The 26,029-nt window shown below is 42.0% G+C and overlaps 1 protein-coding gene across 1 annotated transcript in view; it reads left to right on the top strand.

Moving 5' to 3' along the window:
• The first annotated feature begins 1,035 nt into the window (after positions 1-1,035).
• Positions 1,036-26,029, top strand: part of SPTA1 (spectrin alpha, erythrocytic 1) — a 63,809-nt gene continuing 38,815 nt past the window's right edge. The window contains exons 1-18 of the mRNA XM_032845633.1: positions 1,036-1,132; positions 2,282-2,521; positions 3,509-3,634; positions 5,290-5,430; positions 6,158-6,304; positions 8,243-8,376; positions 8,927-9,071; positions 11,339-11,493; positions 12,446-12,581; positions 12,688-12,789; positions 12,978-13,115; positions 13,746-13,856; positions 15,364-15,441; positions 15,809-15,964; positions 18,046-18,250; positions 19,906-20,087; positions 21,450-21,693; positions 22,930-23,052. Coding sequence (XP_032701524.1) covers positions 2,285-2,521; positions 3,509-3,634; positions 5,290-5,430; positions 6,158-6,304; positions 8,243-8,376; positions 8,927-9,071; positions 11,339-11,493; positions 12,446-12,581; positions 12,688-12,789; positions 12,978-13,115; positions 13,746-13,856; positions 15,364-15,441; positions 15,809-15,964; positions 18,046-18,250; positions 19,906-20,087; positions 21,450-21,693; positions 22,930-23,052 — 2,560 coding nt within the window. The 5' untranslated portion in view covers positions 1,036-1,132; positions 2,282-2,284. The remainder of the gene's footprint in view (positions 1,133-2,281; positions 2,522-3,508; positions 3,635-5,289; positions 5,431-6,157; positions 6,305-8,242; positions 8,377-8,926; positions 9,072-11,338; positions 11,494-12,445; positions 12,582-12,687; positions 12,790-12,977; positions 13,116-13,745; positions 13,857-15,363; positions 15,442-15,808; positions 15,965-18,045; positions 18,251-19,905; positions 20,088-21,449; positions 21,694-22,929; positions 23,053-26,029) is intronic.

The raw sequence follows: 26,029 nt of genomic DNA, 5'->3' as shown, positions 1-26,029 counted from the left end.
AAATTGTGATTTCATTAGTTTGTTCAATGAGGTATCCTAATTTTTGCTTCATGAAATAAAAGTAAACACACATACATCTCGCTTCCTTCATCCCTTCCATTTAAATGACTAAGAGTACAGCTAAATCAGATTTTTAAAAACCCAATCTGTGAAGCTAGGGATAAAATTTTCTTTCTATTTTGACAAAGACTCTATAGAGAGAATTAGACTATCTTGTTAATTTCAAGACTGTTAGAAATCTGCACCTGAGTTTTCATGAAGTTGTTGAGTTGTATTTCCTAGAGATACGTTGGGGAAAAAAAAAAAAACAAAAAAAAACATAAAAAACAAAAAATAAAACAAAAAAAACTATGTATGTCCTGAGTTCCTGTCATTCTGGAGTCCAAAGATTGGATGGTCCAGAATTCCATCCTGACTTACATGGAATCTAAGACTAATCAAAGAAACACAACAAAATTTTATTTTATTTTATTTTATTTTATTATTTTATTTTATGTTTAATATTTTATTTATTTGACAGAGAGAAATCACAACTAGGCAGAGAGGCAGGCAGAGAGAGAGGAGGAAGCAGGCTCCCTGCAGAGCAGAGAGCCCTATGCGGGGCTCAATCCCAGGACCCTGGGATCATGACCTGAGCTGAAGGCAGAGGCCCTAACCCACTGAGCCACTCAGGCGTCCCACAACAAAATTTTCACACGACCTTTTTATCTTACATCTATTAACTGTTTTTTTCTTTTTAATTTTTCACTTAGAAACCTGACTTTTATGTTCATAAAACATTTATGTTTTACAAAGTCCTACTGAGAAACTTCTGGAGCCACAGTCTCTCTAAAGCGCTGAGTCACCCAGCATCTGCGCAAGTTAGCAGCTCCCTCAGCTGAACCTGTGTCCTGAAGATAACGTGGACTATAGCTGGCGGGATTCGGGGCCCAAGGTTGCTTTTTTTTTTTTTTTTCTTTTACTCTTCCACATATGTAACGTTTCTTTCATCTTTATCTGAAGAAGACTAGACAATTTTTTGAGAATTGTCTGTCTTTCTCTCTCTTTGTCTTCTTCCTCTCTCTTTCGGATACATTTTATCTTGCCAGGTTCTTGACCTTCCAGAAAAGTGAAACACTTTCCAAAGGAAACCGTGAGTACAGAATTCTTTGTAGTACAATTTGTCACCAATATAATCAGGAAAGCTGTCTCTTTTGAACTTTCTGCACTATGTTTGATAGAATCTGTAAGAATTGTTTCCTGGCTTTTAAGAAGTAGAGAAGCTTAATTTTAACTCTTTCTGTGAATATCTCACTTTAAACAATGATCTTGAGCTTGTAGCTACACAGTATCAAAATCTAGCAATGACCTGATTACATGGGGTCATAGAGAAAACAAGTAGGTAACTTGGAGCAAAATAATACACAGGAAAGATTGAGGTCTCCTAGAATCATTTGATTCTGTAGCCAAACTACTAAAAGACATCCACAAAGTAGCAATTATATTTTCGGAGGAAGAAGATTAAAAATTTGAAATTGGTGTTCAATGTTCTGGCTGAGGTAAGCTAGGGAAAACTGCGCCCATAATCAGATGAAAGAAGGTGAACCCTACGGAGATTTTGCCGGCTATTGTCTCAAATAGGTTGGATGTCACTTATGTTGTTTAACAGTATAACATTTTACATTGCAAAAGCCAATTACCGAGAGGTTAATAACTTGAAATTTATGATAATTGCTAAAGGATGTGCTGAACTTTTTATCTGTAGTGTTTGTGAATAAAGCAAATAAAAAAAAGATAAACATATATGAGCTATACTTTATGTGAAAAAACAAACATTTCCAAATGTTTGTGTATGTCATTCATCAAGTTTATTGCAAACCATGTTTAATTATTCATTAGATTAAATTCAGAATGATCAGTACAAGTCAACACTTTCTAGCCTCTGTAAAGAAAATAAAATTACAATTCTTTTTCATCCCTCTGAGATGTGTGATTTTGCTAATTTAAACTTGTCTCCATCATTAATCCAAATTAATTCTATTTATAGGATTTAATAAATTGTGGCACATATTTATGTGAAAAGTTGGGAAAACGTAATCACTGATAAAAAAATTACTATCCTAAAGGGTAGCTGCATATGGTTGAAATTACATAAATATCCTAGTGTCTTGTGACAACAGGTTTTTACAGGCTTCAAGACATCTGAATGTAAGTTCAACCTGTGAAAACACCTTGGAACACAGAAAGGGACATCACAGATATTTGAAAACCAGCAAGAGATAGAAAATTTTTTAACTTTCAGGCAATGGAGAGTGGTGGACCGAAGGTGCTGGAAACAGCAGAGCAGATCCAGGAAAGGCGTCAAGAGGTGTTAACTCGCTACAGAAGGTTCAAGGAGCTGGTTGCTGAGAGGGGTCAGAAGCTTGAAGATTCCTATCACTACCAGGTTTTCAGAAGGGATGCAGATGACCTAGAGAAGTGGATCTTGGAGAAACTCAAGATTGCAGATGATAAGAGCTATGAAGACCCAACTAACATACAGGTACTTTGTTCCTGTGACTTCCCCAGAGCAGACTCTAAGATCTCCAGGGAGGGAAACATTCTTGTAATGTAAGTGTGTATTTAACTATAAGGGCATGTTATCATAGAAAGTTCAGACTTCCTGTTAGGGACCATAATTCTGTCACTAAATGGCCTGTGTCCTTAACTTCTTAAGCCCATGTCTTATGTACAGAGGAAACTCACCCTATGAAAGTAATTCTGGTCTGAAGTGTTGCTATGGGCATAACAGTGACTGAGAGTTCGAAGAAGTTATGACCTATCAGGAAACTTTAATATTTCAAGGTTATGAAATGTCAGGGCTTCCACTCTGCTGGGAGATTTTTCCCAGGTTTCTCCCAAGGGGTTATCCATGCCCTTGCTCAGTCCATGTGACAGGTGTCAGGAGGAGGCTCCTCTCCTTCCTTCTATCACAGCATGTGACAGAGTCATGACCAGAAGAAAGGGTTACCTACCTAAAAGGGGTAGTTGATATTGGAGAGGAAGCATCTGGATCAAGAACAGAGTGATAACTATTAAAAAGATTGATACACGTATGACAACAGGAGTATTAACTAATAAGCAGAAACCTCTCAATTAAAAAAAAAGCCATTATATTAATGATCATTTTCATCATTGTGTTCAGCTTTCCATAGCACTTACTTCCTCTATTCTGAAGAGGAACAAATATGGGACATCTTTTCATTCTCACTGAAGGCAAGTGAGACTTAAAAATAACAGGGTAATTACTGGAAACTCCACAGAGTCATGGGGGACAGGACAAAACATTTTCCTGGGTCCCCTAACCTTGTGCCTGGATTGGCCTGAAGTGGTCATTTCTTTTAGGATGTGACTTCTCCAACTCTGATCATGGGTTACCTCTTTATCTAGGTTGTGAAACAAGTAGTTCTGCCCAAAAGTAAGAAAAGGAACTTTATGCTCTAGGCATACTATGGTTCATTAGCCTTAACTTCTGATTTCTAAACTCCAGGCCAAGTATCTGAAGCATGAGTCCTTCGAGGCAGAAGTACAAGCAAAATCAAGGGTTATTCCTGAACTGGAAGAAATCAGGGAAACCCGATTTGCTGAGGGGCATTTTGCCCACGAGGACACCAAGGTAAATGTATGGTAGGGCTCTGTAAGAGACATTTCCAATTGTTGATTATGTTAGCAGAGTTTTAAGTTACTATGCCAGGTCTAAAGCTTGATATAGGGGGTTTGGAACCAGGGTTCCTGCCTCTTATCTTCTACTGGGGTGGGGCAGGAAAGATGGTGGACGTCTTCATGTCCCCTGGGGCAGGAAGAAGAGAACAATGATACAAAACAGATCCTGGGATGGCATCGCATTCCTCCTTGGCCACTGGAAGACAACTTCGCTTAACATCAAGCCCTCTTTAACTTGGTTGCATGTGTCTCTGATGAACTGGCTTTCCCAAATGCCATTTCTAGCGATTTCTTCTGACCTCAGAGTCTTTGTCCCTCACACTCTCCAAACAAGGGGTGCGGTGTCACGTGAGTCTTCTCTGAAATATCTCTCCCTTGTCTGTGATACCTCCCTCTCTTCACAGCCCACATACTGTGACTAATATTATAGTTCTCGAACTCCACTCTTCTGCTCATTTTGAAAAACTTCTAAAATCCCTTCTCTTCAGAAAATCTTCCCTAAACCCTGAGGACTGAAGACCACCATCACTTTGGAATTCATTACTAATGTATCAATTCTTTCCTGACAATTCACACTCTCTTCCAACACATTTGTGTTGATAGAGTCAATTCAGGAGCTCTCCTGCACGAGAGGATTAGTTTGTTTTTACTGTTGAAGTTGGTTCGAAATTGTCACACCAAATTTATGTGACACGGTCTTTCTACACTTCATACAAATTCTAGTCCATTTTACTGTCAACAAAATATGGTCGGAGAACACGGACTTTAACAGAAGAGAACCTTATTGAAAAGAATAGTCCATAACAAGAAAAATCTCAAAAATTATGTATTGATATAAAATAGATTTTTTTTTCTGTATTACCCACAGCTTTGTGTGCCACTAATCACCTACATTAATTAAAATAGTTAAGACATGTTTGAGACATCTTCACAACTATCAGACTCACTGAGCTCCATCAGACCACAGCACTGGAGAATTCAGGGAGAAATGTGATCTCCCGGCTACAGTAAACAATGGTGTAGTTGAAAAATTCCAGATTTCTGAGGACATGACATAGACAGTACCTTGAATTTGATAAATTATATAATCTGTGATCTTCTAAACTAACCTGGCATCAAAGCCTGCAATTACATAGTCTTAAATTCTCTTACTGCTTTGGTGCCAGTAATTTCCATTATAAATTAGCAACATTGTAGCTCTTACTCTTCCTGGCAAATAGCTCATGCTAAATTTCTTCCATGACTTGCCAGTACTTAAAACATCCTCTGCCTGCCCCTACCTGTCAAAATCCTATCTGTTCCTCAAGCTTCAATTCAAATCAAGCAGTGTTATGTGAATCCTTATTCCATCCTGTCTCATTATTTATGATCCTTTCATCCTCTAAAACCTCAAAGCATTTTTACATTTTTTTTCTCATGTGCAGATCACGGGTAGCTTGATTTAACATCTACTCCGAGGCACATCGATTTCCTCCTTTAAATATCTGTTGAGCAATTAATGCACGAGAGAATGCAATTTTTATCCAGGGCCCTCTCTGCACGTATCTCTGTGTCCTGCCGCTCCTCAGCAGGTACGGTGCCTGAGCAGTTTTGTGTCTCCGCCCAAAGGCCCATCTGGAAGAGCTGCACAGACTATGGGACCTGCTGCTGGAGCTGACTCAGGAGAGAGGCGTCCTGCTGCTGCGGGCCCTGAAGCTTCAGCAGTACCTGCAGGAGTGCGCTGACATCCTGGAGTGGATCGGAGACAAGGTACGGGACCCACAGGACACAAGCAGGGCTTTCCCTCCCTGTTCCAGGCACACCCACGGCAATCTAATGCAGGCTGCTGGGAAAGCAGTCTGGGTGTCTGTTTCTGGATTTTGTTCCTTGAAAGAAGCTATTCTGGCAAAGATGTAGGGGTATCCCGGAGATTAGTGACCTTGTATGTGGGGAAAAGTGCCCTGGGCTTGTCCCTGTCTCCCTCCCACCATCCTTCGCTCCTCCTCCTAAGTTCTTGCTCTTACTCTGGGTTCAGGCTGAGGGTGTTGCTGGCTCCTCTCCTAAGGGCTGCCTCTCAGTACCTATAACTAAGGAGGTCTCTATTTTCGGGGTGTCTGATGGAGAGGCCGTAGGTAGGACTGAAGAGGCCCCCATGTGAGGGCTCAGTCCGGGGCTGTTGCAGACACCAGTGGGTTGAACTGAGTAGACTCAGGATGAATTTATTTTTCATGTTCCAGAACACATAAGGGCACTTCCAGGAGCCTTGACCAACCATGTTCCTGATCTTTCCGAAGGATTACCCCAAAGAGCAATGTCCCTGGGACCCGGATACTCCCTCAGGAAATATACTCCTGCCTCCGGCTCTCTCCTGAAGGGCCTCTCCCAGGCTCCACCAGCCACTCCTTCTGAGCTCTCCTGGGAGTGTGCACAATGGTTTTGGGCATCTGATCTGCAAAAACTACTTGCTAGTGACTCAACAGACTGCCCTTACCCACAGGAGACGATAGTAACGTCCGTGGAACTGGGTGAGGACTGGGAGCGCACCGAGGTTCTGCATAAGAAGTTTGAGGAGTTCCAAGCAGACCTGGAAGCTCGACGGGAGAAAGTGGAAGGAATAAACCAGTATGCCAGAGAGTCCGCCGAGGTGAGGTGGGGAGCAAAGGGTCAGCGCCGGGGAAAGGTTCTGGTATCCAAAACCTTCCAGCCATCAGTAGATGGGCTAAGAAGGACGTGGGACGTTGTGAGAAAACAGGGATGCATGACCCTGTGGCAACATGCCCGGGGCAATATCCTCTCCTGTCTGGGTCCATCTCTTGCCCGTCCACGGAAATAGAGGCGTGAGCGGGTGACCCAGTGTATGTGCGTGCACACGCATGTGTGTGGAGGTCCTAGACCACAGCGTGGTAACTCCTGGGCAGAGCGCCCATCACCCGTGTTCATGCTGTACCCTTTCCTCATGAAGAAGAATGAGAATGAAGTAGCAAAGGATATAAAATACCGGAGCGCTCTCCTAATGTATACGATGTCATTATACATGATGTTTTTGCGAGAGGGGAAGACGGGAGGTAGTTTAACCTTCATTCACTCAAGACAGTGTTTAAACAGATTTTCAGCATCTGAGCAAACAATTTGGTGTGGGCATAAATAATAGTAAGATATGCGGGAAGACTGGGGAGCCCGTCTGATTTCACGTGCCGTGAGGGAACTAGAAACTCTGACCGTCAGCTGCTGTGCCCGTCCCTTTGGTTTCTTCATTGCCTCAGCTCTCATACAGGGACACTCCTTCTGTAGTAACAGAGCAGAGACTTCATGCTGAACGGGTATTGGAGTACAGGAAGTAAACTGCATCTCAATTTTTTTTTTCAGGTCACGTTTCCAACAATCTCTAAACTTTCTTTCTCCACCACCTTTGTCTCATTGTGGAAGTTTCTTGGTTATTTAGTGCTATCTAACACACTGTCCCCAAACTTCAAACAACAAACATGTTCTTTTTCCGTGATTTGGTGATTCAGCTGCCTGGCTAGGCAATTCTCCTGATCCCACCTTAAGGGCTACAGTTGGGGTGGAGGGTCTAAAATGGCCTTGCCCCCATGTCTGGGGCCTTGGTTCTCACTTTCCAGGAGTGCATGCTTTGTGTATGTGTCAGTGGCCCAAAGGTAAGAACAGAAGCTGAAATGCCTCTTGAGACCAAAGGGCAGGAGCTCGGATCATTCAAGTCACATTCTATGGTAACCCAGGCCTAGGCCAACCCAGACCCAAAGCCCGAGGAAATGGACTTCCCTTCTTGCAAGGAGGGCTTCATGGCAAAATAACACGGCCGTTTTGTCTGATCGACCATAGGACGGATTGATTCTTACAGACCGTGGCCTCTGCTCTTGTGGAGTGGGACCCGCACACATCTACAAATGCAAAGGCCATACATTCAGGAAGGGGAATGTAGAAAATTCCATCTGGAGAGGATTCAGAATGGGGATGGAAATTCCAAGAGACAGGGACAGAAGGAGTAGGAAGACTTGGATGCATAGGAACTGCTCAAGATTGCCAAGTGTCCAAATAGGCTGATACCATTACCTTGATCTAGTATACATACATCTCAGTGCTTCAGATGGTTTGCAACGACGTATGAGATTTTCTGCAAAATTAAATGTTTGTGCATGTAATTCTGGGAAGAGGGAAATATCTCTCATTAGATTCTCAAAGGTGTCGGGACCCCAAAGGAGTTAAGAACCACAGTAGTAGACTTTTGGAAAATAAAGTCCTAGTTCACAGAGGGAATTTTTTTCTTCCTGGGTTTTCCCAGGACTTGGCAGGCATCAACAGGGTGGAATTCTGAAAATAACTTCATGGCCGGGCAATCCGTTAATAGTCTTTCCCAGGGCCGTGAGCAAAAGATAGAGTATCCGGCGGGTTGGCTTCTGGATCTTGGTAAAACTAGGGCACAGGGCTATGGTGAAGATTGGCATCTGGCTAGATGATCTTTCTCTATGCCTGGCAAAGTAGGAACCAGAGTGAAATGAGAAGTGTTCAATGATTTTTGGAATAGGCTCACCTTTGCCTATCCTCAGCCCTGGTTTCCTTCTAGGAGAACCATCCTGAGCTGCCCTTGATTAAGCTGAAGCAGGATGAGGTGAACGAAGCCTGGGAACGTCTCCTCAATCTGGCTCTGCAGCGGCAGGAAACGCTGTCCAGTGTCGCAGACCTCCAGCGGTTCAGAAGGTATGAATCTGGTCAACACGTTATGGGAACCTCTGCAACAGCACCGTGTTTGTGCTTGTGCTAGCTTCTGGCTACAGTTAGCAATTAGTGGCCAGTAACTCAAACCAGAGTAAATATGTGCTTGCACCTGAGGCAGCAAGGGAGAGTGTAGTTACGGCAACTGTGACCCACCACACAGCCAAGTGTGTGGTGACTGGATCCTAGAGCAATGAATCTGACACAGGTGAATTAGTGATGGAAGTGCTGCGAGATAAGGAATGTGTATCAGGACCTGGATGGGAGTGGAAGGTTGAGTGGGAAGAAAAAAGACAGTAAGAGCTGACCCAGATATGGGAGGTATATCTAGAGGCCCAAGGACCAGATAACGCTCAGGCTTCTACATCTCAAAGGAAACCATCACAAGCAGGAACTCTTACATTACTTTTTGCTAGTGAGGAGGACCTCAAGGTAATTGCTAACTGAGTGAACCAGGGTGGTCCTTGCCGTGTACGTTGTTTGCCCTGGAATGCCTGCCATTGTCTTTGTTGGGACTCATGTGGCTCTCTGGCAGGGATGTGACTGAAGCCATTCAGTGGATCAAGGAGAAGGAGCCTCAAGTCACCTCTGAGGACTATGGCAAAGACCTTGTTACCTCTGAGGCCCTGTTTCATAGTCACAAGGGCCTTGAGAGGAACCTTGCAGTCATGGAGGACAAGGTAAGCCACTGTTGGAAGCCTGGCTGGTCTCTTGGCCTGGGAGAGGCATTTGGTGGATACCTTGCCTCCAGAGGACACCGTAAATTCACTATTTTGATAAAGGAGAAGTTCCTTATCCCTGAATACACTTCCTTGTTCTAGTTCATAACTTTTCCATGGAGTTTTATTTAAATATATGTACATGTTTTATATACTCGTGTGTGTGTGTGTGTGTGTGTGTGTGTGTGTGTGTGTGTGTTTTGTAAGGTACTTCATGATTTAAAAACAAAAAAGCTACCTCCAGGAATGGTTTCCTAATCTTATTAAGGACCTGCAGTCAGAGAATCTTTCCTTTTGTAAAACCACATTTCTGTCAGTTCCAGCTGAATCCTGTTTCTTTTTGTCCTTCTCTCAGTAGATAAGGGAAGAAATTTATCCTTCTTCTTCACCTTCTCACCCTCCTCCTCCTCCTCCCCATCCGCCACCCCTTCCTTCCTTCCTTCTTACCTTCCTTCCTTCCTTCCTTCCCTCTTTCCTTCCTTCCTTCCTTCTTCTTTCTTATCTTCTCCCTTCAAATAAACTCAGAGACACCTAGAGCATGTTACTAGATCCACTTTTTGGTTCTCTTCTGAAAGCTGGAAGACCCTAGTCCCTATCTCTAGAGGAAGAGACAGAGGCAGGTTCGAACTTGGAGTAAGCCCCTACCCCTGATAGGCTTCCATCCTTGCTTCTTCTCCTTACGACATTACCCATAACCTCAACCAACTCCTCCAGAGTGTGTACAGTGGAGTGAGCCCTGAAGGTCCCCACGTGCTGCCCCTGACCATAGTTTTGTCTCTAGAACCAGTTTCCGAAAACTATCCCATTATTCTATTTCTTTCATTCTTGCTTCATTTTTGTATTTTGACATTTTCCCCTAATAATGAAGAATAAAATCCCATGATTTGATGCATAATGATAATGAAATTTTAAATCCTAGACAACACCTGATTGTAGTTAAATATAATGTAAGCACTAATGGTAACATGTGGCAAAGTCACCCATACCCACATTTTTGACCCTTGCTCCTTAGGAATTGTTCTCAGAATGGTATGGTATTGCTAGAATTCTTGGCAGAAATTCTCCTGGGCAAGAGTGTCTCTCTGATTCTCACAACAGTGTTTATGAGACAGTATAGAGTGTGGTGAAGGACAGTCTGAGGTCCAGCCTTGCTTCTGACACTTAGTAGCTGAATGACCTTGACCAAATAAAATACTTTACCTCTGAGTTTTCGTGTGAAGGAGGAAATAAAAATAGTTTCTGCTTCTGAGTGTTATTTTAAAAAGATAATAAGTCAGTGCATGTTCAGTGCTGAGCAGTAAGCCCTCAATAAGAGACAAAAGTGGTCAGTACATTATTATTGCTGATATAGTATGTTAGCATATTAATACAAAATTATCTTTGGAAAACAGTGTGGAGAGTGCTCAAAAAATTAAAAATAGAGCTTCCCTATGGCCCTGCAATTGCACTATTGGGTATTTACTCCAAAGATACAGATGTAGTGAAAAGAAGGTGCCAATGTTCATAGCAGCAATGGCCACAGTCACCAAACAGTGGAAAGAACCAAGATGCCCTTCAACAGACAAATGCATAAGGAAGATGTGGTCCATATACACTATGGAGCATGATGCCTCCATCAGAAAGGATAAATACCCAGCTTTTGTATCAACATGGACTGGACTGGAGGAGATTATGCTGAGTGAAATAAGTCAAGCAGAGAGAGTCAATTATCATATGGTTTCACTTACTTGTGGAGCATAAGGAATAACATGGAGGACATTAGGAGAAGGAAAGGAAAAGTGAATTGGGCAAAATTGGAGGGGGAGATGAAACACGAGAGACTATGGACTCTGAGAAACAAACTGAGGGTTTTGGAGGGGAGGGGTTGGGGGATTGGGTGAGCCTGGTGATGGGTATTAAGGAGGGCATATATTGCATGGAGCACTGGGTGTGGTGCATAAACAACGAATCTTGGAACACCGCATCAAAAACTAATGATGTATTTCATGGTGTCTAACATAACACAATAAAAAATAAATAAAATTATTTTATTTTAACATTTTAATTTACTATATGTTATTTTTATATTTATTATGCATTTTATTTAATATCTTTATTTATTTTAATTTAATAAGTATGTTACTGTTATCAATAGTTATTAGTTGTTTTGTCAGATCCCTCCCATAAGACTTTGTCAGGATGAATCAGAGTGCTTGGATTTCCCATTAGGTTTCTTTTTCATCCCAAAGGTGAAGGAGTTATGTGCCAGAGCAGACAAGCTGATGCTTTCCCATCCTCCAGAGGCATCTCAGATCCAGCAGATGAAAGAGGACCTAGTCTCCAACTGGGAGCACATTCGAGCCTTGGCTACCAACAGATATGCGAAGCTGGAGGCTTCTTATGGGTTAGAAATCCCTCCTCTCTGTTGCTCTATCTCTACAGGGTTCAGATATGACATCAAAAGCAGAAATAAAGAGTGAAAAGAATGGAATAATGAGGGACCCAGCCCTCCTGCCTGCTGGTGGTGGAGGCAAAGGAAGCTTTATTTGTTAAGGGAAGCCCTCTGCTGGCGGACATAGCACCCAGCACGACTCCTTCCTGCACTGTACCCCATTGGTCTTCCTCTACTTAGAAACTGTAGGATGCTATCAAATGGCCCGAGCACCTGGAGAAGCAGCTAAAGAAGCATCAAAATCCCCAGCCCTAGCTCAGGAACTGAAGTGAATTTCCAAGCTAAACAGTGTAAAAATAAATCTAGAATTATTTCCTGAATGTGGGTTAGCTTGCCAAAATGTTGGTTATCATTTCAGTAGTTAATGTTTATACTTAGTCATTAAAACACCAGAAAGCAGTGTTTATCTTACTTTTACAATTCCAAATTAACTGGTGACCATTTAATTATTTTAATAGGTAAACATTTTAGTGACTTGTTTTTAGTCATAGGGTTAAGGGTGAGCTAAGGCACGCCAGGGCTCCTGGCCTTGACACTGGTCCCCTTTCCTGCCAGGTGCCCAGTGTTATTCATGTGTCATGTCTTATTTATTGGCCCCATTGGGAGGACTTTATTTCACTTCATGGGCCTCTGGGGTGGTGTGACCTTGTGATGTTGGAGAAGCAAGGCGCAGATGCCTCATTACACAATGACACACCCATCCCGGGAGTCAGCAACCTGGAGTGAAGGAAGACCTGCCCCGACGTGCCCCACTAAAGAAACAGGAAGCCCATCAGGGGGAGGGAAGGGGTAGGAAGCGGTAGGATTAGGACTGTATATCTCAGCTCAACCCAACCCTACCTCTTGACTTGGTCCACATACACCTGGTTTCTCCTTCCTGTCCTTTACCTTACCTTTCCTTTAGGTACCAGAGGTTCTTATCTGACTATGAGGAGCTCTCAGGCTGGATGAAGGAGAAGTCTGCTCTGATCAGTGCTGATGAGCTGCCCACAGACGTGGCTAGTGGGGAGGCCTTGCTGGACAGGCATCGACAACACAAGGTAGACAGGAAGAGACCCCTGCCACCCACGGGGAGGAAGAGGGAGGGGCCAGGAGTGCCAGAAGGTTTCTTGCTGCATTTTAAGACATTTTGTCTTGTGGCCACAGCATGAGATTGACTCTTACGATGAGCGATTCCAATCTGTTGATGAGACTGGTCAGGCTCTGCTAGATGCTGGTCATGAAGCCTCCGATGAAGTTCGGGAAAAGGTAACCCAGTTGAACAGTGGGTGGAATTTTGATACATATTTAGCTCCACTTAATCTCATAATAATATGAAGCATGCTACCCGCTCAGACCTTGAAGTCGTGAAAGAAAAGCCCACTTCTTGTCCATGTGTGCATCTTTCCAAAGGCCTCGCACTAGTAGATGCTCACGTTGTCTCTTCCTTTCCAAAGATGACAGCACTTGCCAACAGCTGGGCGGCCCTGCTGGGGCTGTGGGACCAGCGGCAGCTTCAGTACCTGCAGTGCCTGTACCTGCACCTCTTCTATCGCGACAGCGAGCAGGTGGACAGCTGGATGAGCAGACAAGAGGTAATGGGGTGGAGGGGGGCTAAGTGAGTGTCCAGAAGCCGTTTCCCCCACCCCTCATTTATCCCATGAGTACCGTCGGCACCCTCACAACCACTTCTGTGGGCTGGAGATTGTCTTAGGAAGTAGAGGGTGATCTACAGGAAGAAGATGAGATCGGCCCCTTCTTTGAGGCTCTTACAATTCCCTCATGAACAGACGACTAGAAAAGTACCTAAATACACAGCAGAGGAGCATTAACCTCCACTGAACATAAGGCCAGATGAATATCACATTGCTGAGGGGTCAGGAATAGAAAGTTGTGACGAGTCAGGGAAGGTCAACCAGAGATTTCCTGGAGGAGGTGACTGGTCCTTTTGAGGCAGTGTTGGGAAGTCAGAATGGAGCAGGGATTGGCCAGGACAACTCTATGTGGACAGGACCAGAAACAAAGGTGATCAAGTTGTGTGAGAGGACTGGGGAGGAGTCTGAAGTTCCTGCTGTTCAAGGTTGGTCCCTACCCACCATCCAACCGTATCCCACCTTGCTCTCCCAGCGTCTCCTCTCCATCCTTAGTCCTTGTCTCAGAGATGCTCCAAAAGCAATGTTTCTCACCAATGAGGAGGAGCTGAGATGTGTCTCTGTCTTCTACAGGCCTTCCTGGAGAATGAGGACTTGGGGAACTCCCTGGGCAGTGTGGAAGCCCTTCTTGAGAAGCATGATGACTTTGAAGAGGCCTTCACCGCCCAGGAGGAGAAGATCACAGTGAGATGTGGGCTCTGGCGTGGGCACCGGCTCTGTGTTTGTTTGTGTCACTTCATACAACACCCGTCCTTAGAGAGAACCACTCATCATTTTCAGACATAACATGAGGGTTCTTTTCGAAAGAGAAAACATTCAGAAAAGTAATCATACCCATTTTTACCATCACATCTTTTATTCCACAAAGCATTTAGAAAATTTTTAAAGAGGAATTTTTTTAGCCACTTATGTTTTCCCAGTGAAGTGATGATTGTTTTATTTTTTTCTGCAGCATAAACAGATATTATTGGATCCATATCTGACACAGAATCATGACTTGGAAGTTTGAAGTGTATTATTTACTTTTTCAGTTTTTTTTCCTCTCCAGTAATGTCTCCATTTAGTTTTCTATAGTAACATCTAGATGTCTAAGCAACATCTATTCTTTTCCTGTATATCTTCAGCTTTGTGTTTCTTCTCCAAAGTGACCACAGCTTTCCTGTGAACCCTACAATATGATGCCCCAGAAACTGGTCAATGTATAAGCCGGGCTCAGACAAGTATGGGAGGATTTTATTGGTCCAATGTACTGTATGTCTTTGGTGGTCCCCTCAGCTGATTCTGGCTTTTAACCCATACATCCTACCACTGGCAACAGCAGCAAACAGAACAATAGAATTCCAAGTCAATACGGGGGTTAATACGGTCCTTACCCGTCCATATGCTTGCTCTGTTGATTTTTATTGGTAAAAACTAACTAACAGTATAAATAAGTTGTTGTTTATAAAATGCTATCATGTGTTTTAGGTTATTTTCCCATTCTCTATCACTTACTCCACCCTGAGTTCTAACAATTTGAGGAGTTCATGAATGAATATCAGTAACAATTTCTAGCCCTTCTTCCTATGAGGCTAGAGATATAAATACATATAATCGGGCAGAAAAGGGAGGGAGGGAGAGCAAGAGAGTGAGAGAGTGAGAGCGAGAGGCTGGCCACTGGACATGACTATATCCACAGTGCTTCCTCTTGAAAACTTAAGAACAGGAGCACCTGGGGGGCTCAGTCTGTTAAGCCTTTGACTCTAAGTTTCAGCTCAGGACTTGGTCTCCTGGTCGTGAGATCAAGCCCTGAGCAGGGCTCTGCATTCAGCATGGAGTCTGCTTGGGATTCTCTCCCCCAGCTTGAACACATGCTCACTCTCTCTCACTCTCTCTAATAAATAAATAAATACAGTCTTAAAAAAATTAAGAATAGATCAAATATTCACCTTCAAGTGACATCAAAATTCATTTACTATGACCTCGATATTAAAAATATTATGGCATCAAAGAGAGTAATTAACTCATCAACTATAATTCTGAAACGGAATTTGTAATAAAAATCAGAACCAGGTCCCAGATGTCTGGCCCTGAGAGTTGTTCTCTTCCCACATTGCCACGCTTTCTCTTTCAACAGCTAACCCGGTGGTGGCCACTTACTCAGGGGACTCTGAGGGAAAACCACTCCAGTTTTTGTTGTTTTGTTTTTCAGACCGTCGACAACAATGCAACGAAGCTGATCAATGGTGGCCATTACGACTCTGAGAACATTGCTGCTCTGCGGGATAGCGTATGTTGGAAGCCCCGGACGCGCATGTCTTTGGTGGTCCCCTCAGCTGATTCTGGCTTTTAACCCATACATCCTACCACTGGCAACAGCAGCAAACAGAACAATAGAATTCCAAGTCAATACGGGGGTTAATACGGTCCTTACCCATCCATATGCTTGCTCTGTTGATTTTTATTGGTAAAAACTAACTAACAATATAAATAAGTTGTTGTTTATAAAATGCTATCATGTTGTTTATAAATGCTATCTGCCCGCCTGTGCCTTGGGGCCGGGGGAGGAGGTGGGGCCCAGGGACCGAGCTGGGCAGTGAATCTCATGTGTTCATACTTGGCTTTGATGACCATGAGTTTCATCTTGGTTTTTGCAGCTCTTGGCCCGGCGGGATGCCCTACGTAAGAAGGCGGCCACTCGGCGCAAACTCCTGGAGGATTCTCGGCTTCTGCAGAAACTCTATGAAGATTCAGATGACCTAAAGAACTGGATCAATAAGAAGAAGAAGTTGGCAGACGACGAAGATTACAAGGTAAGCGGGTTCTTGGACCCTGGGCACACTTATCAGGACTGTTTCAGGGGGCCGGAGTCTTAGAGCTGAAAGGACTGGTGAACCTCTTGCCCTGAGTCCCTCAAGGCACGATACTTGGTTAAAAGCAAAGAATCTGGTTTCTGGATTTCCTGTGTCCCACCACCTCTCATTTCTTTTCTTCGTCACAAATTCTCTTTTCCCTTTCCTTTCCTTTCCTTTCCTTTCCTTTCCTTTCCTTTCCTTTCCTTTTTTCTTTTATTTGCTCTTCTTTTCTTTCTTTTTCTTTTTTTTCTCTTCTTTTCTTTTTTAAAAATTTTATTTATTTATTTGAAAAAGAGAGAGAGAGAGAGAGAACAAGGGGATGGGCAGTGGGAGAGGGAGAAGCAAACTCCCCCTGAGGAGGGAGACTGACACAGGAGCTCGATCCCAGGATCCTGGGATCAGGACCTAAACTAAAGACAGACTCTTCACTGACTGATGTATCCAGGCACCCTTCTCCAGCACAACTTCTAATGCTCCATAACGGAGTGGGGGAAGGGAGGTACGGCTCCTTATTTAGCTGCTTCTTGTCCCTCCACCACCTCTGCTGCTTCCCTCTGCACCTTGTAATAGAAACATTATGTCTGATCCCGTTGTAGGTTCAAATTTACTCAAAGCTCCTAGGAACCCAAAGGTAATCTCAAGGTGACATAATGCAGAGTTACACAGTTTTGTAGCTAGAAGGGAACAACCCCTCATTTTACTGATGAGGAAACCAAGGATTTGAATTGGAAAGTGACTTGCCCAGAGTTACCCAGTTATTTGGAAGGCATTTTAACATAAGTGTTAGAGCATGAAATCTGGAGAAGGTGAACCTGGGCTCGAATTCTCTTAGTTCTGTCTTATTTATGTGACTTTGGGAAACCCTTGACTTCTCTCTGAGCCATAGATTTCTCTACCCTGGGGTTGTGTAAAACATGGATTTTTCATTCAAGTGTTATATACTGCAAATTATTATACCCACATATATATACTCATACACTTTCACACTTAGTTGAGGCTAGAATGAGTCTCCTAATTTCTAGGCCAATACCTATTCACAATATTTACTTTTGTTTCATATCTTTATAGAACTATGGGCACCTTATCTGTACCTTTCGTCTTGTTAAACTTGGAAATATGTGTTTGTGTTCTTGGGAGGAGGTGTGGTTCTTGAGTACAGAAGGTATACAGATCTTCTCTAGAGGAAGAGATCATGCATCAGGACAGAAATGGGAAAAAAATCTGTCATTGTTCATGACAGCTCCCTGTTTTTGTTTTTTCTTCTTTTTTTAAAATTTCAAATTGTTATTTAAATTTTAATTAATGAACCTATATGGTAAAATGGGTTCCAGGAGTAGAGTGCAGTAATTCATCACTTTCATATAACACCTACTGCTCATTGCAAGTGCCCTCCTTTATCCTCATGCCCCATCTCGCCCATCCCCCTGCTCACCTCCTTTCATCATCCCTCAGTTTGTTCTCTATCATAAAGGGTCTCTTATGGTTTGCCTTCCTCTTCCTACCCCCCTCCCCTATGTGTATCTGTTTTTGTTTCTTAAATTCCACATATATGAGTGAGATCATACGGTACTTGTCTTTGTCTGACAGATTTATTTCTTTTAGCATAATACACTCTAGATCCATCCATGTCATTGCAAATGGCAAGATGTCATTCTTTTTGATGGCTGAGTAATATTCCATTGCTTATATATACCACCTGTTACTTATCCATTCATTGGACGATGGACATTGGGTTCTCCCCATAGTTTGGCTACTGTTGATCATGTCTGATTATTAATTCGTGCATGGGGTGCCATATTCAAAATGATCTTTAGGAGATGTCTAGGCTGCACGAATCAATTAGCCATGTGTGATGTGTGGCTAGAAGGAGGGGTTGGCCACATGAGTTTGTTCACTTTCTCTGGCTCAGTAATTGAACTAGGACAGTTCCCTTGTTTCCTCTCCTTAATGCAGTTGTATTTATAGTGAGAAGTAACCCCTATCCTCAAAAGTTCTGCTTCCCATTCTTCAGATAAGTTTCCTTTATCGTTTGGACTTAGGACATACAGAACTTGAAGAGCCGCGTTCAAAAGCAGGAGGAGTTTAAAAATGAATTGGAAGATTATCAACGCCTGCTCGATACACTGGAGAAAACTGGCCAAGAGATGATTGAGGCTGATCACTACGCCTCAGACAAGGTGGCCGAGCGTGTGGACGAGGTGGTCAGCCTCTGGAAGGAGCTGCTGGCAGCTACAGAGCAGAAAGGTGAGAAGCAAAGGTTTTGGTGAACGTCTACCTTCTAAGTTCTGAAACCTAGCATTTTAATCTCTACCACCTTGAATTTTCCTGGTGACCTCCATAAGAAGGGAGGCCACTCATTTCTTCCTGTATTGAACAGAGTTTTTATAAATTAACATAAGTTTACCACATTATATACATACAACTTTATGTTATCTTCAGGCACATAGGTTTAAGTGAAATTACTTCTGTTTTCTTCTCTTTGCCCCCCCCACTTTTTTTTTCTGTCTCCTTAACAAATATTCCAGAGCCATGAATCCAGTATTGGCTATGCACCTGAACCTGGTGTTCTCATGTTAGATTTTCCCTACTTAGGTTCTATAGATGAGACAAGATATTTTGATCCAGGTTATTAAAGTAGACATTACAAGATTGTCAGCACCACATGTGATGTTCTTACAATATTTTATTCTTTTTAAAAATTATTTTTATTAACATAAAATGTATTTAAAATATATGTAAAAATGTATTATTTGCCCCAAGGGTACGGATCTGTGAATCATCAGACTTAAACATTTCACAGCACTCACCATAGCACATACCCTCCCCAATGTCCATCACCCAGCCACCCCGTCCCTGCCCCCCTACCCCCAGCAACCCTCACTTTGTTTTGTGAGATTAAGAGTCTCTTACGGTTTACCTCCCTCCCAATCCCATTAAAAAAAACATTATTTTATTCTTATAAGTGGAGTTTGATGATGCTTTTTTTCACATATCTGAAAGTGTTCAGGCCCTGCTGTAAGCTCTTAAAAAAATTCCCACATGTCTGCTTGAATAACCTCTACTTACATTTAACCTCCCCTCTCTAGAAAATCAGTCAGTTGTGGTAATTAACACAAATAATGAGGTCTTCCTGTCGATATTATTCTTGTGAGACAGAGACTCCATTTATAGACACAACTTTGCCCTGGTTATAGACTACATATACCACACTGATTCCTTTAGATATCAACCCAATTTGGGGTTTAGGGGAAAAAAAAAGCAAATTTACAGTAACAATAAGATGGTACTGCTACTCCCCAGTATCAGGAGATACAGCAAGTACTTAGCAGAAATAATGTAAATGATCGTTCAAAGAATAAAAAATGTAGCTGAGAATGGTGTGGACAATCAAGACATTTTCTGGAAGAGAAAATTATGAGGCAGCACTCCTGATGAAGGACAGGTACCAGGAAGGGCTGGTAATGTTCTGAGAAAGACATTTATAAAAAGATAGTTCACAATTTCAAATGGAAACCCATCCCGATTTTTATACTTCTCTTGGGAAATGCAGCGTTTAGGTTTGAATCCCTTTGAAAGGAGGTCTTGATAGAGAGTAACGGTTGACATATTAAACAACCAAGATGGTCAGATCTAACACGCTAGGACTGTACCTCCTCAGCAGAAAATAAACAGATTATTTATCTTTGTTTTGGGAATGAAAGTTACTATATTTAAAAAGAAATACCATCCAAATTGCACAAATTTAAGATTTTTTTTTGGTATAATCACATATGGAATGGATATTTTTTCTCATTTGGATATCAAAATATTGTATTTCCCCTTAAGTCTAATGGAAGGTGTATTACTGTGTAGTGAGGAAGGGTCACGATGTCTGTCGCATTCTTACTGCCTCACTCCAGGGAACCAGCTGCACGAAGCCAACCAGGAGCTGCAGTTCAAGAACACTGCAGAAGACCTGGAGCGCTGGCTGGGGGACGTGGAGCAGCAGGTGGCCTCCGAGGACTACGGGAAAGGCCTGTCTGATGTACAGAACCTACTCAGGAAACACGGCTTCCTGGAGTCTGCTGTGGGCGTCCATCAGGTCGGTTGCCAGCTCTCTGGCCATGGTAGACCGAACTCCTGTCCATGCTCTGAGCATACTTGTAATAAGTAACTATTGACAGAGAAAGAGAGCAAGGAACTGAAGGCAAAAATTCCAGAATTTTAGTTGGTCAGCTGCCCTTCCTAAGACCTTGTCTGGTGCAGCCATTGTCCTGGATGCGGTTGTCGGAACCCCTTGGCGGGGGGAGCTTTGTGGGCTCTCACTCTGACTCCAGAAACTTGGGCTTTGTATTCCTGCTCGTCACCTGCTGCTGATGTGACCTTTGATGCATCTTTTCACCTTCTCACATCTCTATATGCTTATCTGTACCGCAAGGTTTGGACAACATGGCCTCTTCTTTTCCTGGCATTCCATGGGTCAAAGCTTGCAAATATCTTTAATCCTACTGCTTTATTTTTTGGTTAAGAACATTGAAGCCCATAGCTGTGAAGTGACTTTCATGAGGTCACAGAGAGAACTGGCAGCAGGGCAAGGACTAGGATGTGGATGTGTAGGCTCTGAGTGCAGGGTTATTCCCCCGACATCCCACCAGATTGTCACTTGAGTTTATCTAGTCAGTTGTGAGATTGTGTGATTTTCTGGAGAACCCACTTCCAGCTGACTCACTTTCTCATCCAAGGGCTCCTAGCTTGTACTTAAGGATGACTCTGTTGTTCCCTAGAAAGTCCTCCTCTCCTGATCTATCTTATTAAAATCCACTTCTATGATGTCTGCTCCTTGGGTTAAATGGGAAAGACAGAATAATCTACAGGAAACAGAAAACAGGAAAACAAGCCAAGGCCCTTAGATAACTCCAGGGATGGCTTGATGGGGATGGAAACAAGGTAACAAAACAGTGAGATTCTTTTTGGAAATACCCCATTTCATCTCCTGGGCATTGTTCCTGGGATGCCAAAAAGTTTAGCCTGGGAAGTTTCCGTGTTAGTCACACCTGCAGCTCATTTGCAAGGGAGGAGGGTGGGAGGGGAAGCGGACAGAAAGTGCCCCTCTGTTTTCCTCCAGGCCATGGTTTATTAACACTCTCTGACAGTTACTTGTGGTTTATTAATACCCCTCATAGTTAAGGCTCTGTGTCTGTGGTTTCCCTGATTTCCTTGGCACACTTTCTGTATATTCTGTTTTTCTGAAATGTTTAAGAATTACTTTCCTATAAATAGCTTTTGGGTGATGATGTGGCCCTCGGTTCAGCATCCCCTGTCACTCTGTTTCATGGATCTGGTTAGAAGTCATCACACAGTACTGGGGGAAGCTGATTCTCCCCAAAGCCTCCTCATGCTGAACCCCCCACCCCTTTCTACTAAATGATGGCATTTCCTGACACCTATTCTGTCTCTCCCTCAGGATCAGGTGGACACCCTCACAGACCTGGCGGTATATTTTGAAAAAATAGACCATCCTGATGCTGGAGACATAAAAGCAAGGCAGGAGTCTCTAGTGTCCCGGTTTGAAGCTCTGAAGGAACCACTGAGCACCCGGAAAAAGACGCTCATTGACCATCTCCTCCTGCACCAAATCTGCAGGGACACAGAGGATGAGGAAGCCTGGATCCAAGAGACTGAGCCCTCAGTGGCTTCCACCTACCTTGGTTAGTCCCTGAGCATGCACGGGCTGAGACATAGAAGACCCAGGTCTGCAGACTCTCAGAGAGATCTGGGACAACCTGAGACACAGTTGTGGGGGATGCAGCGTTTGCTCTCAGCTCTTCCCTGTCACACTCAGGAACAATTTTTCCATCTTCCATAGAAGATTTTGTTAAAATTCATACTGAACAGTTTATCTCCTAAAGTAAACATGAACAATGCCATGAATTGAAGGCCTCTGAGAAGAGCTGGAGGGCTCAACCATTTGCTACTTGCTCTAACTTAAGTTACCGCCAAGGCCCTTGGCTGAGCCATCATGGTTGGTGCTCAAAGTCCCAAATAATTTTGTCCATAGTGTCAGTGCCTCTCTTCTTTGAAGTTCTTAGCTATGGGAAAGAGAAAAGTGGTGGGACAGCAGAGAAAGTACATACCTTCCTTTCCTTTGGGAGCTGCCCATCATTGCCAGTGCTGGGGTACAAGTGGAATGCAAACTTCATACCCGATAGTGGGAGCATCTATGAGGAGCTGATGATGATGACAGTGGAGGGGCCAGCCTGGGAGAACTTCTAGAAGAGAAAAGACCTTCTGAAGGGTGGACAGGCATGGCGAGCTTCTGGAAAGTCATTTAGTGGGAAGTACAGGGAAGGGAATTTTGAAGGGAAGAGGGGGAATGTGTGGATAGAAGATAGGTAGTTGACATCTGGAACTGGGGTGCTGAGAAGCTGGAGGAAATTAATAATGTATAGCATTGTTAATGCTAGCAGCAAGGGAGGCATATTTTTATAAGTTATTTCTAATCTTTTCAAAGAAAACTTTAAAACATATAACACATCATTTTCATGGTGAAAAACACCTAAGTTCGAGCATTTGATAACTTTCTGAAACCTATAGGAATTAGTAAGTGGAAGAGTCTGCTTTTTACACTGTAAAATCTGAAACAAAATTGGTTGCGTGCTATTGAAAGTTCTGGTTGAAGAGTTACTTGCCTTTATGCCTATATAGTGACTTATTTATTATCTTTCGTAAAATAATGAGTTGAACTTTCTCAGTACAAAGAGACAAGGGGAACAACAGTGAGCAGAGTTAATTCGGAGAAGTGATATAAATTTCAGAAGTCCAGACAGAGACTCCAGCCTCAAAGGGAAAAACTTGTAGGTCCAAGAGTAATAAAAAGTAGAGTAGCCTCTTCTTATTTCATACACTAGAACAATACCTGGCCTTAGAATTATTTTTCTCTGTAGGCAAGGACCTGATTGTCTCCAAGAAGCTTCTGAACAGACACCAAGTCATCCAGGATAACATTTCCAGTCATGAGCCAAGCATCCAAGCGATAACAGAGAAGGGAAACAAAATGGTAGAGGAAGGTATGTATGGTTCAGGTTGAACTGGTCAATAATCACATGCTAAACTTAAAGGAAGAAGTTTGTTCAATTTTAGGGCTTTAAGGGAATTTAAAGATATCTAATTCACATTCCCTTTTAATGCAGAAATTCCCCTTGGGCATTTCCGACAGACACAATGAAGATACAATATTGCTTATATAATCCAATAACAGGAAACTCCCTACCTCATAAATCAACCATTTGTATTCTTCAGTTAAGCCAAAATTATTAAATAAAATATTTTTATGCTAATAATCAATATGATCTTCTGTAGAAGTTTTAGAATTTAGAATTTAAGTTACAAAGCCCCAGAAAACAAATCAGGTCCTTTTCCCACATGGGAATTTCTGGATCTGTGAAGACTTGTCTCAGATAATTTGCATTTATTTATTTTGATCATTTACATTTAAAGCAGTTATAGTCTGGATAGTTAATAGTACCATTTCTTTAAATTCCTTATTTGCATAGTCTCAGTATCTCTCCTCTTCCTGGCTTCTTGTCTTTAAAAACCCACTACTGCTTAAGGATGATGTTTGAAAATGAACATCAAAACATCAAGTTCTGGCTGTGCTATAAGCAACATAGATTACATATGTTATCTATGTTACATACATTAATAATGTTAATAATGTTACATACATTACATAGATCATCTCTCCTTTGATTCAAGAATAATTTGTTGCCAACAAAAGAAGAAGAAGGAGAAGGCGGGGGAGGGGAGGAGAGGGGGGAAAGAAGGAGAAGAGGAAAGTGTTGCTAGCCAGCATCCAGCTATCAAAAGTAGAGTTTAAAATTCACATTGTTGACCAAAAATTCAGATCTCAACTGAGGGATTCAAACTTAAAATGTTTATTTACAGTTCCTATTTTACTATAGTGACTCATCTTATTTCTTTCCTTGATTGTAATTGTGGATTTCATCTATTTCATTCAGTTCTATCAGTTTTTGTTTCATGTATTTTGAAACTATATTTTTGTGTGCGTACATATTTAGGCTTGTTGTGTCTTCTTAATGAATTAAAATCTTTCACATTACGATAGCTAGCCCTCTTTATCCCTGGTCATACCCTGAAGACTACTTGGTGCTACATCAGTACAGCCACACCAGCTGTCTTTGATTCATGTTTGCACAATATATGTTTCTCCATCTTTTTGGTTGTAGTCTATTTCTTTATGTTTAAAGCAGATTTCTTACAGAAAGCATAGAGTTAGGCTTCACTTTTATGTTATGCAATCTGGTAATCTCTCTCTTTTATGGGATTGTTTAGACCATTTAATTTTAAAGCAATTATTAATATGGTTAAGCTTAAATCTAACATCTTGCTATTCATTTTTCTTTGTCCATCAGTTTCCACTTCCTTTGGATTAATGATGCATTTATTACAATTCCATTTTCTCTCCATATTTGTTAGATATAGTTCTGTGGGGTACATGTCTATGGGAGACGTGTGCATATGTGTTTATTCTACAGTAGTGATTCTCCAATTATGGTTTTGATAATGCTAAGACATTATTTGCCTTTTTTATATTCATTCTTTTGTAAGTGCACAGTGAAATTTTCTACATGATGTTTGATAATGCCTCTGCACCAGTGGCTAATAGAATAGATACTTAGATATTCTTTTGTTTTAAAAGTTTTTGTTTCAATTTCTGATATGGTGACTATTAATAGATATCACCATATGAGCAAAAGTTCTTAGGGGTCCTCAATAATTTTTGAAATTATAAGGGGATTCTTAACTGTAGGGAACAAGCTAAGGCTTGTTGGAGAGAAGTGGACAGGAGATGGGCTAGTTGAATGATGGGGATTAAGGAAGGCATTTGTGATGAGTCCTAGGTGTTATATATAAGTGATGAACCACTAAATTCTACACAAGAAACTAATTTTAGAAGCCAATTTTACCATGTATGTTAACTAACTAGAATTTAAATAAAAGCTTGAAATGAATTTTTTTTTTTTTTAAAGATTTTATTTATTTATTTGACAGACACAGATCACGAGTAGACGGAGAGGCAGATAGAGAGAGAGGAGGAAGCAGGCTCCCCGCTGAGCAGAGAGCCCGATGCGGGACTCGATCCCAGGACCCTGAGATCATGACCTGAGCCGAAGGCAGCGGCTTAACCCACTGAGCCACCCAGGCACCCACTTGAAATGAATTTTAAAAAAATATAAGATGATTCTGGGAGCAAAAATTTAAGAGCCACTGTTCTGGGATTTAAATATATAGATCTTTAATGTATCACATTCTAACTTTATAAAAGCATACTATTTCATGTGTAGAATAAGATCCATAAGCAGTATGTTTCCATTTCTCCTATTTTCTCCTTTGTATATCGATGTCACACATTTTAATTTTACAAATGTTATAAATCCCACTGTAGATTGTTGCTAATTTTGCCTTACCAGTCAATCAGCTTTAAAAGTAAGAATGGAGTAAAAAACCCTTTTATATTTATTCTATATGTATTCACATACATTCACCTATTTTGTTCTTTGATCCTTTGACTACATTGATATTTTGTCTGCTAATCCTACATCCTCTAAGCTTTTGTTGGTCTGAATGACTTCATTTTGAAGCACATTTTTAGCTGACACAAATTCTTGGTTGACAGTTTCTTTCTGGAATTAAAGATGCTGCTGCTTTGTCTGTCGACTTGTGGGGCTTCCGATGCGGAGTCTGCTCTCACTACTATCTCTGCTCCTCCCTGTGTAAAATACCTCTTTCCCCTGTTACTCTTTTAAGCTTTTTATCACTGGCTTTCAGAAATTTGATTACAGTATAACTTGATGTGGTTGTCTTTGTTTGTTGAACTTGTGATCATTGAAGCTCTTGGAACCTCCAGGGAGCACTCTTAAGCTGGAACTGATTTAACAATAGGGCCAATACTGAGGCGTCGTTCTTCTGGTCCACTTTGGTGGGAGCTGATGTTAACTACTTGCAGCCCTATGTTGAGCCTTA

Source organism: Lontra canadensis, unplaced genomic scaffold, assembly GCF_010015895.1.
Source record: "Lontra canadensis isolate GAN:19392208 unplaced genomic scaffold, GSC_riverotter_1.0 scaffold168, whole genome shotgun sequence".
NCBI lineage: Eukaryota > Metazoa > Chordata > Mammalia > Carnivora > Mustelidae > Lontra > Lontra canadensis.
The sequence above is the reverse complement of the archived record's forward strand: the minus strand, read 5'-3'. Positions and strand labels throughout refer to the sequence as shown.